Source organism: Harmonia axyridis, chromosome 3, assembly GCF_914767665.1.
Source record: "Harmonia axyridis chromosome 3, icHarAxyr1.1, whole genome shotgun sequence".
NCBI lineage: Eukaryota > Metazoa > Arthropoda > Insecta > Coleoptera > Coccinellidae > Harmonia > Harmonia axyridis.
Window position 1 is genome coordinate 27,390,325 of NC_059503.1, and position 22,117 is coordinate 27,412,441.

The following is a 22,117-nucleotide window of genomic DNA, read 5'->3' on the forward strand; positions in this document are numbered from 1 at the left end:
CTTGAACAAATATTGAACAAACCAGGCCATTGCAAATTTTACAATAATAATGATATCGTAAACTGTAAATTAATTAATGGGCATTTTATTTCAAATTCGAATACTGAGAGTCAGACAGAAATAGGGTTAATAGTTATTTATGGAAGAAGTATTAAATTTTTATTGCACAGGTCGAGACGCAGAGTAAAACTCACACTATCAATGTTTATTCAAAAAGCAAACAATGTTTTATTCAGATAGTAGTGACTTTAGAAAAATAAATGAGTATTTCAGGTAATGACAAAAAAAAAAGAAAAATAAAATTTTGAAATGGTTTGATTTGTGCAACAGAAATTCAGTTGAAAACTGATATCTCAGAGCAGAGCAACTTTTTAACCATTTCTCAACTACTTCTGAATATACTGTACCACTCATTAGAACATCTTCAGAATTTTGGCAACGAAATTCCATTTTTAATGAATTTGTATTTGAGATAAATTCTTCATCTGGCATTTTATCTAATATAAAAACCGCAAAACACTGTTGAGAAGAATCGACAAGAAAACGAAATATCAGATTACTTGTTCCAACAAAGCATAGAAAAGAATTTCAATAAAGCTTTCAAGTGGGCATTTCAAATGATCAAGTCCTGGTACTTTCTCAGCAGAATCTATTGCCAATGTAACCGCTTCGAGAGGAACTCCAAGACGCGTGGAAGAATTTGCACAACTTGTATCCCCGATTGGACGTTCCTCGAAGTTGAAATCCAAGAAGTGGAATAACGACTCGGATAAGTTTCAACAAAACTACTCGAAAGAGGAATCTACAGCACGCGCTCTAAATTGATCCAGGTGGGCAGAGCCGTTCTACATTATCGTCCGCAAAGTGGCATTTATTCCCTTAATTTATGCGTTCGGTCGCTATGATGCCCGACTTACACGCTGACCAGCTGGAAGTTCCTTCTATTTCTGCATCTGGTTCACTTCAACCGGTCTTTTAGACTCAGTTATATCACCAATACCGACATCCTACATGGTGATGAGAACGCTTTTTGGCAAGTGTCATTGATTCCCAAATGGTAAGCATCCGCCTGTTAAAATTAGGTTAAAGCTTGCATTAACAAGCAGTTTTATTTTTCGTACTTTAGAATATGGATTTATTGAAAGAAAAATCATTTGCTACTTTTCCAACTGCAGGATTCACAACTGTCAACTAATACTATAGATCACAACATTTGATATTAGACAGACACTTGGTCAAATGAACAACGTTGACGTCTTTGAACACAACACTTCAGATCTTCATCCCACACAACTAATCAACTGCAAATGCATACGAGGTCAATGTTATTTGCAACGATATTGTACACATTTGGATTTTGGTGTAACTGAGTTACGCCAGTGACCGGTTACATAGACTTGCATACCTTTCAGACTACTAAGTTTATCACTCTATGGTTCGGATATTGCCATCTCTGATGTAATATGAGGTTTTAAATTAGTTCTTCAATTGAAAATAAGAATGCTGAACCAATTTTCCGTTGGAATTTGAAGTGGTGGTTCAGCTCTTTACCGGGAATAAGAACTCCTCAGGAATTCATAAGAATTTTGATATTGAGACAACTTTATATTGGAAAATCTTTATCTATCTATAGAATTTCCGAGATTTGATGGAGAAAGGCTTATTATTTGTATCCTGATAGAAGCCCATTTGAATTTCTGTGAATATTGAAAGAGTTTTTTTCCAGGGTATTCAAAGGCTGTATTGTGAGAATAAGAATTAAAGTCACTTATAAAGTGTGGTCGATTGTAAAGATATATGTTTGCCTAGGATTGGGCGAACTTTTTTGAAAATACGGGTTTTATGGTTAAATAGTGGAATTATCAGGAGTAATGTCCTAGGTCATTGATGAAAGACGAGATAATTTGATGATATCGAGAGCTCCATACTTGCTAACAAGTTACTAAGTTACTTGTTTCCAAGATAGGAGTTTAAGAATTTTGTCATAAAATTATGAGGTATTCGTCAATGCTTGAGGGATTTTCGGCGGAAAATTTGTTGACAAGATATTTATGACTTTATTAAAATTTAAGTAAACATTAGATTCGTTGCTGTTCTCTACTATAGATGATCTATTACCATTGCATCGTTGGCATCTCGGGCTGATTTGAATACTATATTGTTAAACGAGCCAATCATAATGTTATAAATCAGTCAAATTTTTCAATTCTGGAAAAAGTACCTTCCCGAGCGGGACTCGAACCCGCAACCTCCGAATATTTAGTCCGATGCTTTAACCACTAACCCACCGAGGAAGCTGAAGATTCTCCGCAACGGGGAACCAACGGGGAAAAATTTGTCTGATAGCCGTGAAATCAATTTTGTATATCACACACAGACGATAAACCATTATTTGAGTTATAGACATTATAGTATTTTTTTGCGAGAGTTGCACAAAACGTTCCACATTGTCTTCACCGTTGCTTTTCTATATTCGGTCCAGTCTCTCTTTCTCATATCGACCGCCCAATCTAGTATCAACATCAATTCTTCTAAGCGCCTATGTACATCCGATTCATATTCTCGTTCGCAGCAAGAATCCATAAAAATTTCCCAAATATATTTGTGACTGTATGTTGTTTTTCTGGGAATTGTTCTTTGATTAATGCATTTATTCTTTGTTATTCTTTGAACATACGCATTGCCACAACGTGACGTTCAAAATTTATTTAGAATGAAGTTGTCAATGCAATTATCGCTGTAATTCTCGATGATTGTTCTTCATATTAATAGAATTTTTGACAGGAGGGAATTATTCACTGTAATTTTGACATGATTGGGTGAAATTGCTTCATATGACACAAAATCACAAAATTTGATTGGTTGTTAGATCCAGATTGAAAAATCAGATATAATTGCCGGGAGATGATCCCAAAAATGATAATCTGAACTAACTGGAACGAGAATAATGATCAACCCCGAATTAACAGTCACCTCCACCAAGCAAACTGAGAGATCTAGTGATCGAATGACCAAAAATACCTCAAATGCCCCACGTTGGGCGCCAAAATTATGTGTAACCTCTTTGTTACAACTCAAAATGCTCGAGAACAGTCGTTTGTTTTGAGTCGTGGTTCTGATCTCTGAATTCACCAAATGGAAGGGACAAAAACCCTGGTGGATCAAACACCTCTTATATTCACACAAGTATTTCATAATCTGAATCTTTGAAATATCTGGTACCAGAAAAACTGACATACAATATTATACAAAATGAAAATATATATAAGTGAATCCGAAATTTATAAATTTACAAGAATAAAGAACGTAATTATTCAAATTCATAAATTCCTTTTCCTGGTTTCTTTGAATAAATTAAATTTGCAATGTAGCATGCTACAACTGTCAAAACTTTTTCGAGAAATAATACTACAACTAAATGGAATTTATCACTCACCTGGTGGTTGATGTATTTTGGTGGAGGGTGGAGGATTCCTCAGCCTTTGTGGAGAAAATTTAGGTACTTGGAGTACTATTGGCGTTTTTACACTGAGATCAACGGGTTCCATTTGAACTGGCGGTCCTTCTGCCTGAAACAAGAATAATATCATCTCTAGTATTATTAGATAACGGTAAGTCTACTCCTCACTTTCTATTTCACATAATATATGACTTCGAAACATTCAGGTTGCAATAAACAGATATTAGTGCACTTAGATACAAAATACCTACATCATATGTTGGTTAATGTATAAAAATAATCAATAGCTCTGATAGCGCGGGGATCGAAACTGGTTTTCCTATTTTTTTTTTCAGCACTATCCTTCTGACCTGGAATCCGACCCAACCCTCATTGACTCTAAGAAAATCGCAGAAATAATCGAAACGACGACGCGGGAATCCGCCCATAAATAAGCGATTACCCATCAAAGCGCCGGAAGCGGATTTCTATATATAAACCCGGTCTAAAGGTGTGAACCGATGACTCGACTTAACCGAAGGAAACTCACTTGACTGAGACTGGGTTAATTGGAGATAATCGTATCGTGAATATCGATGTTGATGAAGATTTATAGTTTTGTTATGAAAGGAGGATATGAATTTTATTACATTTTATGTAATAAGTGAGAAATTGTGGTCTTAATGAGTCGAAATGAACCGATAACAATTTTGTCTTGATTTATATATTAATTTTTCACCGATCTAATTTCAAAAGACTAGAAAGACCATAATGTTGGGATTGAACTGTTGTCATTTTGAAGGGATGAACTACAATGACATTGGACTGAAAGAAACATGTATTCCTGTTGTTCATGATCCTTATCAATCGTATATGATCCGAAATATATAGGCGTACAACTTTGCTTCCGCTTTTTTTTTTAATTCGAGGCTCTATTGTAGAAAACTGGTTATACATTTATGATTCAAAGTATTGTCCGTCTCTGGCCTCTACTTTTCTATCTTGCAGGTAGCGTACGAATCCCGCGTTGGAAAAAATGGTCATCTATTGTAGCGATCCACGAATCGATTCGATTTTTTACTTCTTCTAAAGACCGGAAGTGCTGGTCAGCCAGACTGTGTGCTATTGATCGAAACAATAATAGTCCGAAGAAGCAACGTCTGGATAATACGGCGGGTCTGGCCGTCAATGTGGAAGCATGGCCGTGATATTCCCATGATTTTTTGCGCTTGGGTTATCGTTATGAACCCATTTTGCGTCTCCAGTCACAATGCGATGCAGAAATCCCTTCCGTCTTTGCCTTGCATACAGCTGTTCACAAGCAAACCAACGGCGTTAAACATCTCTAAGCTTCAACACGTAAGGCACCCAATTTCCTTGTTTCTGAATTATTCCCATGACTTTCAGGCGTATTCCCTTGTTGCTCCACTCCCAATAATCCTGCCAATTTTGTTTCGTTTGACGCGAGTCTTGATCAAGTAATGCCTCCAATTCTGCATCTTCGAAAACCTTCTCTTTTCCACTGCCATGCTGGTCTTCGACGTCTAAATAACCGTTCTTGAAGCGTTGAAACTACTCTCGGCAAGTTCACTAATAGCGGCCTCACTATAGGTATTTGAGAGCAATCGATGAGCCTTAGCCGCAGATTTCTTTACATCAAAGCAGAAAATTAAAACCTTCCGCAAATGACGAGAATTTGGCTCGTAAGCTGACATGTTTAATCGAGAATAACTTTATGATGCAGACATAAATCGACTAATATTTCGATGGCGTTATGTTTACAATTATCTAAGCTTATTGTATGATCTATTTATTTCGACTACCACTTACCGCTACATACATCTATTGCAAAACGGCGCGCCGTTTTTTTTTTGCGGCGGAAGCAAAGTTGTACACCCAATAGGATAATGTTAGCTTCACTAACTACCTTCATTTTTGACTTCACTAATATTCATCAGCGTTTTCTAAACCGAATATGTGTTTGAATATATGAGAGTGAGAAAAAGAGAGGAAAGAAAAGGAAATAGAATGATAGAAATAAAACATAAAATCTTTCCTTTTTGATACTTTAACAGAGGTAGAATAGAAAGAATTTATCTCACAACTGAAGTGCTGAATTGATAAGTATTATTGATGACTTCAATCATTGGGGTGTGTTGAGGAACTCATTGCCTGTAGTGAAAACAACATAAAATAATATAAAACCAAATAGAGTGTTATATTTAATAGTTTTGTGCACTTCACTCACTTGGTCTTATATTAAATTCTCATAATCAAGGAAACTATGCTTGGGTGATGATATCCATTAAATTGATTGCATTTAAATAACATCCATACATTCAGAAAATCAGTTCAGCCTAGTTTAAACTAGTTGAGCCCAAAGTATCTAAGATTCTCTTGGATTCAACTAGTGTATCGTCAGCAGAATTAGCGAATTATTAGTTTCTTGATATGTCACTTTCGATTTGCAATAGTTATTTGTTTTACTAGCCAGCAAAGTAGTAGATTCACTGCTGCGGCTGATAGTTCATAGCCGAGCGTAGCGGGGCTAGGAATTCAGCCAAGGCAGTCAATCTACTTTGCTGCCGAGTTTAACATATAATTTTTTCTTCGATTGTTTATGATGATACATGTATGATATTGTATTTGCATATTATTAAAATTCCTACAATCTTTTTATTTTTCCCATAACGATAAATTGAAACGAAATTTGATAAAATCGCAATTGTTGGAATGGTTGCTTGCTAAGGAAATGTATATGTTCATGAAAATTATAGTTTGACAACTTTTGAAATATCTGACAGTTTTTTTGGGAAAATATCGGATTTATTCATATTATGGACAGTAATAGCGACTTAGAAGTACTTACTCCTCCAGAAATCAGGAAGGTGGCAAAAATATTGATTGTCAAAAAATATCGAATGCTTTATTCGCATTGAGGATAATCACTTTAGGAAAAGTAATACTTTGCTGATTGATATGTGTTTGCAAAATCAATATTTGCTGTCAATCGGGAAAAAAATATATACCCATCAATATCCATACCTAGTTTCATCACCACTAAGTAATCGCAATTCACGATTTATGTCATCAGTAACTCCTATCTTGGGTTCTCACCTCGATGGGCCCAGCCATTACAAGCCTCCCTTTTCAACGGCGACAAACAATAGACTGATCGACTGCTTCTCGAATCGATCTGATTGTTCGGCTTTGATGATAGATAAAAAAGATGCGGGCAATGAGTATCTTGAATAATTCATGACCGTTTATTGTCGCCTCTTTTGTCTACGCCAGCGCTTCATGGGCGGCGTCTTTAACCCACGCCGTCTTTTGTCTACAACAGGCCGCTCTCTTTCGACAGGAAGTTTGGCAGATCTGGAGCGGGGGCTGCGGGAAAACTTTTTATTCGTTGAAAGCTCCTAAAGGTAGCAGAAGAAGATTAGAGAAAAGCGTGAATAACGGTTGATATAAACTTATAAATAACTTTGAGATTTGTTTTTGGTATGAGAAAAACTTGACCAGATACTGATTTTCTAGAAGGCAGCTTGGCTTTCAGCTCAGGTCTTGCGAATAAGGCAATCTGTTGATTTCATACTTGTAACATTTCTGTTTACACAAAACATATTATTGAGCTCCCTTATTCAAAAACGATAACCAAAGATACCAGGGCGTGGTACTATCTATTTGTGACAAATTCATCAATGAATGAAGGTGTATGATGTGTTATCATCGAAAAATTGGTTTCTTCTGATTTATTTTCAAAGCTTTACTGTGTTTTCAGTATTCGAAAATATTCAGGTAAACGCTAATATATCTTCTTATTAGTATTCTTCATTTTAGATATTTATTCAAATCATTACATAGCTGAAAATATTATGTAGTCGAGTGTTTGCAGAAGTTACATGTGAACTATCCCTTCTCACGTCGTTTAGAAAATGTTGATTGATATGAAGAATGAGGAGAAGAATTTAGTAATCCTTGATATCTGTTGATATTATTATTTATTATTTCAACTGGTGTCGTTGTGACTCGGTAAGCCTTCAGGGAACTGAGACCATGTAGATCTTTTGTTCACTACCCTACTCACCAGGGAGGTCGTCAATGGCGTTGATAAAACTTACAACCTGCTTAGGGGCCTTGGCCGTTACCTCACGGGTATCCAAGACCGGCTTCCCCATATGAATGGTTCTTAGGCCAGTCAGCTCTGAACGCTTGCTGTTTCTGCTTCTGATCCACAGAGCCTGCAAATCTCTTCTGCTGACTTTCCCATATGGCACAAATGATTTTTGTACCGACAGTGCCCCGTCAGCAGTCCCACCATCACCCGAAGCTCAGCTCCTGACAGTTTCAAGAACTTTCTGGCATAGGTAGGTGAAATCAACATGAATTTCTTGGCCTGAGTAGGTTCAGGAGTATTTGGCCAGTGGGTTATCCTGTTATTTACTTCCATTTGCTGGACCACTGCCTTATATCTATTGGTCTTTTCCTAGCACCCAGAAAGGCTCAGGTCCAGCAGGTGTTAACCTTGACTCAGATATGGTTCGTAGTTCATATTCCACTATAACGTATTTGAATGGCCCCATCAATTTTATGAGTTCACCATAGTTTAGGTATTCACAGTTTGACTTGACATTCAAGATACTCGACTTGGGCTTGACTTGAAATCAATTCAAGTTCAAGTTAAGTAGTAGTTTTTCAATCTCAAGTTTAGTATTTATTTATCAAAAACTTGACTTGAAAAACAATTACTTGATTGAACTTGAGTTGATTTCAAGTCAAGTCAAGTAGCTTGAATATCAAGTCAAGCCGTGAATCTCTACCAGAATTCCTCTTGGCGTGACTAAAGAAGTAGTCTGCTTTCAACGTATTCTTGACGCTATCATCAAAACAGAAGGATTGTCTGGAGTATATTAGCAGTACAATATCACAGAATAATAAAAATTTAGAAAAGTTTTGTCTACCGTGTTTTTTCGAAACACTTAGCTCCAGGAGGCAATATAGATGATGCGACTCAGTATAACCAAAATGTAGAAGTTTCAACAGTAACCTCAATTATATGTCATTATGTGTGTTGTATCACGTTAGACGTTGTTTTAAGTTTCATATTCTGAAGGTAATTTCCATCACAATGAGCTTTCTGGGAACTCAGTAATTCGTGTTCTGGTATTCCAAATTTGATGGAATAGGTTTTCGTGATCATTCGAATAGCTCAATACTTCTCCGCAGATAATACAAGATCGATAATAACAAACTTTTTAAGAGCAAAAGACGAGGCGCCACACTCGATGCCACACCCATTGGCAGAGTATTTTTATTTCAACGCACGATATAAATAACACTGCCACGAGCAGTATCGCGTGGGATAAAAATAACCTTACATCGTTAACCGCTACTAGGGCGTTTAAGGGAATTTTCATATCTTATGGGAATCCCTATACAAATTCCCTTCGAAGAATCTGAAGAGAGTGCGATGGGTCATGAATTCCGTATACGCCGTTCGGCCTCATTGACCCGGTGTGAATGAAGCTTAAGAACGGTTAGCTCGTCTCGTGCCAGAATGGCATAACGTTGCGAGACCGTGTTCCTCCGTCGTGTTCAGATCGCAGATATGTCATATCGCGTTACGGCCCCGGTCGCCCGAACATCGTGTGTGTACTGTCCGCGTCAATATTATGTCGCGATAACCATCGATGTGGTGCTAATAACCTGCATCCGTTTGTTGCCCGCCAAGCGCTGCTGCCCGATGCCTCTCCTGCCTGCCGGTCGTCGGATCGAGAGAGACGAGAGCATGTTTATTTTTGCCACGGGACAAGATCCGCGATTGAGATATATCGCAGCATAGTCTCGAGATCAGATAACGATATTACCGTTGCTGCATCGGTCTAGAGAGGAGATGTTTTTTGGGGGATCTGTCGAATATTGTAGATTTTTATAGGTTTTTCCTTTCCTTGTCTTTGAGGAAATAGTTTGCGGGAGATCCGAAACTCTTCTCCTTCCAATGCATATCCATTAATGGATGTTTGCGATAAAATTTTCCATTTGTTCTTTATTTCTGGCGGTGTGTATCAAAGACTGTACATCGCGTAGTCCTGTCCATTGCCTGATGTTTCGCAGCCAAGACATTTTCTTCCGTTCGATTCCTCTCCGACCTTCGATCTTGCCTTCAATTAACAAATGCAAGAATTGATATTTCGTGTTTCGAATTATATGCCCTAGATATGCTGTTTTCCTCTTTTTGATCACCTCAAACAGTTCACGTTGTTTCTTAACACGTCTGAGAACTTCCTCATTTGTCATCCTAGCCGTCCACGGCACCTTAAGTATTCTGCGGTATAGCCACATTTCGAAAGCCTCCAATTTGTTCACTGTGCGCGCCTTCAATGTCCAACCCTCCATACCATAAAGAAGCACCGACCAAACGTAGCACTTTAGGAATCTGAGTCTTAGGTTCAGGTCAAAATCGGAACAGGTAAGCTGAAGCACTCTTCGAAGCCTCAGGAATGCCTGCCGGGCTTGTTCTATGCGACATTTTACTTCCCTATCTGATGTCCAGTCTTCACAAAGCCAGATGCCCAAGTATTTAAATTTTTCTACTCTCCCTATGGGCCTTGTGTCAAAAATCAATGTGGAGTTTTCAAACATATGAGGGTTTCTGGAGATAATCATATAGTTTGTTTTCTTCGTATTTATATTTAAACCCATTGATTTGCTTCGTTCACCTACCTTGTTGACCAGTTGTTGTAGGTCGGTCATTTTATCAGGTATTAATACCGTATCGTCAGCATATCGAAGATTATTTATTCACACTCCATTAACTTTAATTCCCACCTCCATGTCCTCTAGAGCTTCCTGGAATATAGCTTCCGAATATAGATTGAACAGGACTGGGGACAGCACACATCCCTATCTCACTCCTCTCTTAATTCGAAGTATTGATATAGATTCTTGGTGATAAGTGGTTTCCAAACACTGAACTTAGTAATTTTTCCCAGTACATGAGTAAAATGAGCACCAGCTGTTGAAACCTTCTTGAGACCTTCTTGGGACGAACTAGTGATGTTTTCAGATCTCCTAAAGTAAGCTGATTTACGCTGAAGTGTTTTGCTCTCGGGACTCCAAAGTCAGCAGTAGTGATTCAGAATATCATAATCAAACTATATTTCATATGGTCCTGAGCAGTAAATGTTAGTATAAATTGCAGAACTATAGTATGCTTACTCGCCTCCCATTAAGAATGAAAAAACGAAGTCAGATATCTAGGAATAACCATGGACGAAAATATAAATATATGAAGGCAAGAAGAATCAAATTTTATCTGTACCCCTTAATAAGCTAAAAAAGCAAATTAGACTGGAAGCTTAAAGTGAGAATTCAAAAATCAATAATCAGAATGACCTACGGAAGCAACCGAGGAAGCAACCTACAGATATACAAAAACAAATTAGGGGTACTGGGAAAAATACAGAACAAGAGTTAATAGAAACCCCTAGACTGGAAGAATTTATAATCGATCTAGCTATAAGAGCATACTATGGAAAAATGGAACGACTACTAAAAGGAGAGTTAAAAAAGACCAAAACCCCGAATGAAGGAATACCTAGAGTCTAGACGAAACTATGAACCCCTAAACCGAAAGAGAAGCCATCTATATACATATACACATTGTTCGGTACTGTGCGATTGGCAACATAGCATCGAATATATCGTTGAAGTACCACTTGAGAAGGTTCGACCCCAAGCAACAAAAACCCCATGCGTGAGACAGTTTCAACCGCAATCTCGAGTCAACCACCCACAGTCTAACGAAACAAAACCAATTAATACTCTCTACTCAATTCTATCCATATATATAAGCGTCAGGCTGGTGCAACTTGTATGTGATCTGTGCATCAATGAACACCTATTCATAAAATTAGAATTTGTGTTTCAAAACAACCACACCCCAATTCATACATGTTGGAATAGAGATCCGTCTCTGAGAGATTCCACATGATCTTCTGAGGACATCCATTTCAACTGCTCTTATCCTGTTTTTATTGGCTTCCCTCAACTTCCACGTTTCTGTTCCGTAAAGAAGAAAAAGTTGTGAAAGATAGCAGCAAAAGAACTAATATTCTAGGCATGTATGATTGTTTCTTTGATATCAGCCATTTTCAAAAATCTCTCATTTGTTATTAGCTGTCTCCGAGAGATTCTGCATGATATTCCAATTTCCACTGCTTTATCCTGCTTCTTCGGCTTCCCTAAACTTCCACGTTTTTGTTCCGTACAGTGTTATGCTCATAACAATCGTGTTGTATATGTCAAATTTTCCATCTTTCAAGATTTTTTGTGCCGTCATAATCCAGAAAGGAAAGCTACACCGTCGAAGGCATAGAAGCCAAAACAGAAAAGTTGTGAAATATAGCAGCGAAAGAAGAACCAATATTCATATAAGCAATTTGCAAGAATCTCTCATTGGTTATAAGCTCTCCGAGAGATTCCGCATGATCTTCTGAGGACATTCATTTCTACTGCTTTTATCCTGTTTTTGTCTGCTTCCCTCAACTTCCACGTTTCTGTTTCGTGTTATGCCTATAACAAGTGTGTTGTATATGTTAAGTTTTCTATTTTTCAATATTGTTTGTGCTCTCATAATCCAGGAAGAAAAGCTACACCGTCGAAACCATAGAAGCAAGAAAGAAAAAGTTGTGATAGAAAGCAGCGAAGGAACCAATATTCTAATCTTGTATAATTGTTTCCTTGATATCAGCCATTTGCAAGAATTTCCCATTTATTATTAGCTGTCTCCGAGAGATTCCGCATGATCTTCCAATTTCCACTGCTTTTATCCTGTTTTTATCTGCTTCCCTCAACTTACTACGTTACTGTTCCGTACAGTGTTGTGCTCATAACAATCGTGTTGTATATGTTGAGTTTCCCATTTTTCAAGATTTTTGTGCCTTCATAATTAAGAAAGAAGAGCTACATCGTCGAAAGCATAAAAACACGAAAGAAAAAGTTGTGAAAGATTGCAGCGAAAGAACCAATATTCTAGTCTTGTATATTTGTTTCCTTAATATCAGCCATTTGCAAGAATCTTTCATTTGTTATTAGCTGCCTTCGCATGATCTTCTAAGGACATCAATTTCCACTACTTTTATCCTGTTTTTATATGATTCCCTCAACTTTTACATTTCTGTTCCGCTATGCTCATAACAATCTTGTTGTATATGTTGAGTTTTTCATTTTTTCGAGATTTGCTTGTGTCCTCATTATCCAGAAAGAAAAACTACACCGTCGAACATTAAAAGTATAGAAGATAGAAAGAAAAAGTTGTGCATGATATCAGCGAAAAAACCAATATTCTAGTCTGCAAATCTATGGAGAAACTGAGAAATGTTCAGAAAGTGACCAGCGACAATTTTCGCGGGTCGAGGATGTGCCTTCGGTTACGTAACGAGGCCCGGGAGCGGCGTTCGATCGTCCGCCCGTTCGGGGCATCGCGTACATCGCCGGTGGAGTATGGGAAAGGTATAATCTCGCGGTTTCTTATCGATCGAGAACGATTTACGATTTAATGGCATCGATTAGTAGAAAACTGTAATTTGGGCTAGTCGGCGGGTCCATTACGTGAATTAGTAAATTGATTTCGAATTTGTAAGCGGAAAGGCCTCCTTTCTACGGTGGATCTGATGACACGGGGGGCGGGATCGAATTCGGATAGCCGCTTTGTCGTTTCGCCAGACGCAAACGTGTAATTTCTTGTGTTGTCGTTATTCAGGAGTTCAGTGTTCACTTCCAGGTGGTTTTTTGTTATCGGGTTTGAACTGTCCCACTTCATATACTATGTTAAAAAAAAATACCGGGACTTGGTTAATTCTGTCAAGATTGAATGTTCCATAATGTCAGTCTAGTATTCTTATAGTGAGTGTTGAGAAGTGGAAGAGAAAGTTACATTTATATGGAAGTAATATTTCAGGAGATTTTTCAGGAAAAGCAAAATTTTTTAATTTTATTGTGATTGTTCGAAAATTATAAAATGGATACATGTTGGCATACGTTATTTCTTATTCTATTTTTATAGAAATTCATGTCGAATCCAAATGTATGTTGATACTTGCGCTTCACAAGGGTTGCTGCAAATAACCATCTTTGTTGTTATTACATGTTTGATTAATCTTCATTATTCATTAAAAAAAAACCTTAGTCAATTGTGTTGCCAGCTGATTATAGCTCATGTTCAGTAGATGATACTTAAAGCTACGTTATAACCGCGGCAGACTGTGAGTTTATTATGTTAAGACCTTGAAGAAAATCGTAAAGGATACGTCGAGATAGAATAACAATAGGATTCAGCATACGGCGATATTTTTAGAGTAACTGTCCTCAAACAGCGCTATTTCGATGCTTCAAATACACTACTTACATCATATAAATATATTATTTCGAAATAATTCGTCTATGGAAGAAATTGAAGGCTGCCGTCTGTCATAGAGTGGATGAAACAAATGACATTGGCAAACTGACGATCTGAAAATCGACAGTTCTGATTGACAAGTTGCCGATACGTGAGTAGACACCTTAAGAGGGATTACCACCACGTGGTTTTCCGCGTATCAGTCAAACTTTGGTACCCATTCATTTCCCCTCTGGCGCTCCTGCAATGACCAAACTTTGTACAGTGTACGAAGTCGTATATTCACTTAATCTTCTTTATTTTTTCGAAGCAAATAAGTAGAGGGCAGCACCGTACGACGACTTTCACGAAATTATAATTTTACCTCTTTGTAATGATTTTTGGTAGGTTTTTTGTCATGAATATTTTAAAAAACAAATCAGTGTGTACAAAGTACATAGGTGTCATTAATTTTTTTTGCGAAAAACGAAAAGTTACAAATTAAACATATTCACTTTCTTCCATGTAGATTATTGTTTGAGGAAGTATGTTAAAACCCCATAAAAATCGGTGATTTGTAAGAGGAAATATCTCTAATTTCGTTTTGAACTGAGCAGTCACGTGGTGTTGTTCCCTCTCAATTCATATACAATAATCAACTCTCATATTCCGACCACAGATACAATCGACGATTTTATAGCATAAACTATCAGAACCGTTTGCATAAGATGCTATCAAACTACAAACAGTTCGAGGTTGGTCGAAATCTGGCCTGAGCCAGAGGCAAACGCAAACAATGAAAAAGCCGATGTGTGTGTGTGTATCTGAGCCGGAGAACAAAAACTATCGCACTGCCAAGGTTGCACGCGGTAAAAAGTACAATAAACGAAATGAATTATGGGCTATGTGAGCCATTGCCGCTGATGAAGTTGTAAGCGTGACAGGTTGATTGCGCATTTTTAATTATTGTTATATCAATCTGAATTGTAGATTTTTTCCACTTATCAATCAAATTAATGATACGAAATTGATGGGTGGGTTCTTTGGGTCTTACGTTGATGATGGCTATGCTCTTCCATTACTACTGCAATTTGATCTCGTTTCGTACAGAGTTGGATCGACTTCTGGAAGATATTATCTCTTCTGCATTCATAATTTCATCATTCATATCATTCTTTCTTGTATCTCATTATACCTCAAATAGAATAAAATAATGAATCTAATGAGTATCGTTCGGCAGTATTTGAACCAGTGTCATTGTTTCCAAATTGGTAAGTCTTTGTCGATAAATGTTTTTTCAAAATTATGACAAGCCTTTTTTATCTGATAAACCTTTTTGATATATACTTTTTTCTCTAGAAATACAATTTCAAATTGTCAAATATTAAAGCTCGCCCTACAATGATGGCACAATGCAGTCCTCATTTTGATCTTTATGTATATTAGATTGCCTTTATCAAGTAGACTCCTTTGAACTCTTCAATTCAAAGTATTCATATATGGATTTGAGTCTTCATTCACCAGAAGATAAAATTAAATTCTCGAAGATCTTTATTTCAATTGCAAGTATGATTTGCATATTCATTTCACGGAAGAGTAATATAGAAGAATAATAACTCTACTTTTCCTTTCAGTTGGCCTAGGGTGTCATCAATAACAAGTTAGTAAAATGAATGTACAAATTCAGAACATTTTCCGAACTATAAGATACTGATGAGGAAAAATAGATCAGATAGTAAAGATTTAAGCACAACGATCTCATAATTTTGATATTCATATTAAATTGCCTTCATCAAGTAGACCCTCTTTGAAATTTATAATCCGAATGTTTTTTCCTTTGATTACTCGATTTTTAAACTGTAAATTTATGGGTCCCTAAATAACACAATATTGGCACTTTGTTCAAGGATATGGAAATTGCCTTTCATCAAATTGGAGAAAATCTCTTGACGATTGAAAGTTAGTTTGCTGCAGTTACCAGAAAGTCGCATTGGTTAGGCATCAAGACCTCTTGTTAATAAAGCGAAAGAAATATCGTCTACAAGGATGCTGTTTCGTTTACTACTCGCTCTAATGATGAGAATTGAACGAAAAAATTCTATGTGAGATGACTTCCAAAATATTGGTGATTAGAATAAGAGTTGTATAGAGTTTTCCAATAATGAGATTCATTTTGAAATTAGAAAAAAGAGTATATGTTGAGATCAATCAATGGAACCTTATATCATAGTAAAGAGGAAGGTATGCAGGGCCTCCGCCAGACATTTTGGCGCCCGGGCCAAATAAAACTTCGCCGTCCTGCTTTGTTTAATTTCTTCGAATTTCGTTGGAGGAGCCTCTGTAATTCCCCTCGGGTATCTTTTCAATTTCATATGAAATCGTGTTTTTGAAGGTAAGTCAAATTTATCAAAGGACTTTTGGTCGATTTCATCAAAAAACGTCCAGCATTATTTAAAAGTTCGACGCTCTATAAGTCTATAGTAAAAAGAAGATGTAGTTCTAAAAGGTGCATTTGAGTACATATTTGTATTTTCATAACAATAGTTGAGAGCGCCTATTCGATTAAAACAAAATGGCTATTGGTATTTTATTATTTTACTACAAAGGGTGGAATTTTCACTAAGAAAACATATTTGTCTCAAAAATTCATTTCTTGTTTTATTAACTGACTGCGCCCCTAAAATTTGGCGCCCCGGCAACATGTCCGGTTTGCCGGTACTGGCGGCGACCCTGAAGGTATGCCATTAATGATGAAAAGCTATGTGAACCAAATGGCCGCCACGGATACGGTTCCATCACCATATCCTTTTCATGAACTTTTCCATGACCATTTCGCACATTTGCTGCTGTATGCCGCCGATAAATTTACGAATTCCGTCTCAAAAGTTTTGAATCGATTGTAGAGCCTTGGCATAGACCTCATCTCCCACAGCAGAAATATTATCAGTTGTTCTTGAGAGAAATTTTTCCACCAGTTTCACCATTGCTGTCCGAGAAGGTGCTTCACGACGAATCAAAAGTGCTTTGGTTTTGAAAACTGTGATTGTAAAATTCTCACCATTTTTCTAGCGAATTAAAACAGTTTCAGTGTGTTATTGAAGCGTGTATCATTCCATTTTTAGTTATGACGTAGTTTTACTCTTCAAATGTCAGAAGATGACAGCTCCAAAAGTAACAGCTGCCTAGATAACGAGCTATTCAAAATGAAAGCTATTATGGAAAACCATATACTATTATTGTTTGATCATCTAAAACTACTCGTACATAACTAACTCTCATATGTCACCTCTCGCTTTGTCTTGACGTGATTAATGTGTCATTATTACTGGGGAAACGAAGTGAACTTGAAAAATTGCGGAATACTCTTGAACTCGGTTGAAATTTCATATCTACCAAAAGGACTGTTCCGGTCCTGCTTTTCGATGCAGCTCGGTTGCCCGATCTCCTCCCTAGGGACTTATGAATTGCGTAAACCGTGACATAAACATCCCATGCGGCAAATTACCCGTCGGATTCCTATATTTCGACCATAATTAAGAGATGATGATCATTAACCACCTCTTGTTCGACGTAATTGATACGTGATAGTCTCTGCGAGGCGATCATTACTCAAAAACGGTCTGCAATCAACGGAGTGAAATCACTGTCACTCCCATTTTCAGTGTTCAAGCGACTAGAAAGATATCCGCTGGTTTTTTCCCCTCAGTAGGACATAATATATATATATAGGTGATAATAATTGCCTATTATGATTATTACTATTCAGATATGTCCACCTAAAGTAGGTAATAATAATAAAACGTTTTCCAATGAGGGGTTTCATTTTAATTAAAATAAAAATATATATTATATTTATGATGTTATGTTATTAATGATAGAAAACGATATCAACCAAATGGCTGCCACGGCAATCATTGCAGCACCCTATCTTTTTCTTGGAAGGAAAAAGTCTAAAAGTGTTAAATCACAAGATCTTGGTGGCCAATTGTGATCATTTTTTCGAGAAATAACACGGCCAAGCGACTTTTCCGGCAAAATTGCGATTGTGTAGCGTTTTCTACATCGTCCAAATCAATAGATCATAGATCATTTTATAGCCTGATTTCTAAGAACGACGAGTAATCGACAAACCTTCGTTTTCGTCAACACTACGGGCTACAGCATCAGTCTTATCAGTTTCGATTTTTCAAATCACTAACTTTGCCCCAAACTCAAATGTCTTCTACAGTTTCACGGTCGAAAACGGGCTCTGCAAAATTTTTACCATATTTCTGGTGAATTTTTACATATTCAATGCATTGTTGAAGCCTGCATTCTCCCATTATAGTGTCTGAGTAGCTGGATGGCTGGAATCGATTATTATTACTCAGACCTGACTTGTTGGAGTTATAATGAAAATTGGAGGAGGTTATTTATTACTCAAAATTGTAGAATATTTAAAAATAGTGAGGGGCAATTATTGTTACTAAAAATAATAACTGGTGATTGTTATCACCCAGATATGTCCTGTTTGAGTGATAAAATTTGGAGGCAGAGGAATTAAAAAAAGTCAGAGGATATTTTTATGAACTTTCTTAACAATATAGTGAACGGTAATTTTACAAATCAGATCTGTCCTACCGTTGTCATAATAACAGTTTGAGGAGATTAGTATTACCCAGATCTGTCCTGCTGAAGTAATTACAATAATTAGAGGTGATTATTATCACTTTGATCTGTCCTGCTCAGGTAGGAAGACCCGCGAAATCTATTTCTGATCATGTGAGGCAAATTGCTATCGTGTTACGCTAAGGGATTCACGGCTTGGCTTGATTTTCAAGCTACTTGGCTTGATTTCAAGTCAAGCTCAAGTCAAGTAGTAGTTTTTCAATCTCAAGTCAAGTCAAGTATTTATTTATCAAGTACTTGAATCATATCAAGCTACTTGATTTTTAGCAGTTTCATTTGTCACATCAATGTTGTTGTCACATCAATAAAAATGATGAAATGAGGAGGAACCTTCCTTCTACTTTTATTTATTAAACTTATTGTATAAAAGAACCGAAATCATCAACTTTTTTAGAATAAAAACATAAATTAAATCAATATAAATTATAACAAATTGAAAAATAATAAAAAATAAGGTGTCTTAATATTGAGAAACCTCCAAGCTTTGTTTGATTTCAAAATTTTCTATCCAGGATCAAAGCACATGAGGCATCTTATAGATTTGTCGCCTAACCTATTGCGGGTTTCTGGAACTGTAAGAGTATCTCTGGAAAATTGTCTTCCAACAGGAGCTGAAGATGCTGGCGTTGATAAAAAAGCCTTGGCCATCTTGGCCAAATTAGGAAAGATATTTCTGAAACTACCAAAATCTACCAATAGATTTCATAGAAATGTGAGGAAAGTACTAATAAAGTCACACTGGCGAATGCTTCAGTCTTTCGGCGCTCGGGGAATCTCCTTATTCAGACTTAGCGCGCACGAGATTGCAGAAATATATGCCGTGCAACGCGTGCATATCAAGCTCAAGTAATATCAAGTAGCTTGATCAAGTCAAGCAATAAATATCTAAAATCAAGTCAAGCTCAAGTATGAAATTTTTCACGAGCTCAAGTAATATCAAGTAGATTGATATCAAGTCAAGCATTAAATATCTAAAATCGAGTCAATCTCAAGTATGTAATTTTTCACGAGCTTGATTTTCAAATCAAGTATCTTGATGAATCCCTAGTTACGCTCAGTCTTGAACCACATTTTCCTAGATCGAATAAAACGACGGTCATCGGAATATCGAAAGGAGAGAAACCGGCAAATTGGGAGAGATCGAAACGGCCAGATTCCCACAATTCCATCAAAATGATGGATTAATCTATTCGCTCTCTCGATCCGAGTGACAGATGATCGACAGGAGAAGGTACGCGAGTGTGTTTCACGCCTTCCGATGGTCTAGCACCGTGAGTTATACCGATGCGGGAAGGTTTCACAAGAACGTGGTTATTATGTTGACTGGAACACGCGGAAATTCGCAATACACACCGGCTTATGTCGCTTCTGATGTCGAAACTAGACATACTTATCGATCACCCTATACGTACATAGAGCTGCTTCAACAAATGGCCAATTTCAAAATCGGCACGATAGAGAATGAAGGTTATCGCGGGTAGATGAGGTTGACGTTAAGATTTTGCTATCGACATTCCGCGATTGATCAAGGAATTCATTTGGGTAGAGATAGTTCGCGAATGTAGGTAAATGATGTCTAAAATAGCGAAAACGTGGATTTTAAAGACAGATTTAACGGAAAATTCAATCACTGCATATATGGAATGTTCTCAGACAAATCGGCAGTTGCTCTGTATAAGATCAAAGCCGTTGATAACCGAATTCGAACAACCAAAGATAATACTTTGATCTCTCATGAGTCAAATTAACTAAAATTTAATGAGTTTTCGGTATGGAAATGGAAAGTTGCCTAACAAAGGGAATAGATTGGCAGCATCTACAGAAGGCATTGGAGAATAGTGGAGCTAGCAATCAATCTAACCTTAATTAGATTATAAAATGAAGAAAAAGAAATAAATGTTAAAAAGAAATAGTAATGAAGTGATAATTTCTCGGACAATGATGTGAATTGTTGACTGAGGCGTTAAGGATCTATACTACTATGGTACTAATTATTTCTGGCACACTTATTCTTCTGAAAGGAACAGCCTGTTTGGTATTTATGTGCTCTAATAAAACTTGAACTCTCCATATACTTCCAGCAAAAAGTTAATTTGTGTTTAATCACCCGGTATAGGTAAAATAGGCAAAATCTGACGGCAATATTGAGTATTACTCATTCAGTACTCTTTTTAAACTTTCGTTGGTTATGATGGAGAGATTCTTTTGAAATCGAAAATGCTGGATAAATTTTTTTTTAATTTTTTTGAAATTTTATGAGAACAAGATTTCGAACTGGCATATATTTACTTTTAACTTCTAGTCTCAAGGGTGTACACTACCTTTTCCACTGGGTTCTTCAATGCATATTCATTTTGATTCTGCACAGAAATCGCTTGATGGATCCTTTCAATTTTTGACAGATTCGTTCATATGGCAGTTTAGAATGAACTGATTTTTTCCACAAAAAATGTTTAGTTTACGTTTCATATCACTTTTGAGAATTGAAAAATTTTCCAATTGCATCTCTATTATTTCAATAATGAAATTCAACATTTTTTTATTATCACGGCATTACCAATTCTTCTAGAATACCACTCTCAGCCAATTGTTATTTGTTGCTTTATTATTTGATATTAGTTCTAGTTATTGATATTTTGAAAGTTCAAATGGAAATACACGAGAACTTCTGTTTTGAAAAACTCTAAATAGGTTGTATGTATTTTTTCATCAGAACATACAATGGCGTACAACTTTGCTTCCGCCGTTTTTTTAAAATTCACGGCATTATTGTAAAAAACTGGTTATACTTTTGAGATTCAAAGTATTGTCCATCGCTGGCCACTACTTTCTCCCTTCTTTCGGGCTTCAACTCACACGGCACCCAATTTCCTTGTTTCTGAATCATTCCCATGACTTTCATGCTGATGTTTTGAATGAAATGGCTTTTTGCGTCACTCCCAATGAGTCCCAATTCTTTTTATTTTTGACACTAATCTTGATCAAGTAATACCTCCAATTTTGCATCTTCGAAAACCTCTTCTCTTCCACCGCCATGCTGGTCTTCGACGTCAAAACCACCGTTCTTGAAGCCTTGGTCGGCACCTTCTTTCACTCGGCCTCAGCATAGGTATTTGAGAGCATTTGATGAGCTTCAGCCGCAGATTTCTCCATATTAAAGTAGAAAATTAAAAACTCCCGTAAATTACGAGAAATTGGCTCGTAAGTTATATGTTTAATCGAGAATAACTTCATGATGCAGACACAAATCGACTAATATTTCGATGGTGTTATGGTAACAAATATTTCAACTACCATTTAGGGATACAGCCATCTATTGCAAAACGGTGGAAGCGATGTTGTACACCTAATATTTTTTCATCAAAATGTAAAAAATCCAAAAATTCATCATTCAAATAATTGAGATACGATTCAAGAATTATTCAGTTTCCAAGGTGATATAAAACAAAAACACTATGATTAATAATAATAATAAGTGAGTTTATTTTAAACCGCTAAACGATGGTTTCTCCCAAAAATTGAAAGAGTCGATCGAGTGATTTCCGCACAGAATCAAAATGAATCGGCACTGAAGAACCTTGCGAGAAAGTTAGAAGAACCTCAACCGCTGTATTCAATATTCGAACCTACCC

At 36.7% G+C, this 22,117-nt stretch overlaps 1 protein-coding gene across 3 annotated transcripts in view; it reads right to left on the bottom strand.

Annotated features, from left to right (window-relative positions):
• The window catches only part of LOC123675778 (Krueppel-like factor 5), a 217,032-nt gene that overhangs the window by 90,041 nt on the left and 104,874 nt on the right, over positions 1-22,117 (bottom strand). For 2 of the 3 annotated variants that reach the window (XM_045611289.1, XM_045611290.1), the window contains exon 4: positions 3,437-3,569. In XM_045611289.1, coding sequence (XP_045467245.1) covers positions 3,437-3,569 — 133 coding nt within the window. The remainder of the gene's footprint in view (positions 1-3,436; positions 3,570-22,117) is intronic. The other variant, XM_045611291.1, reaches the window with a different exon arrangement.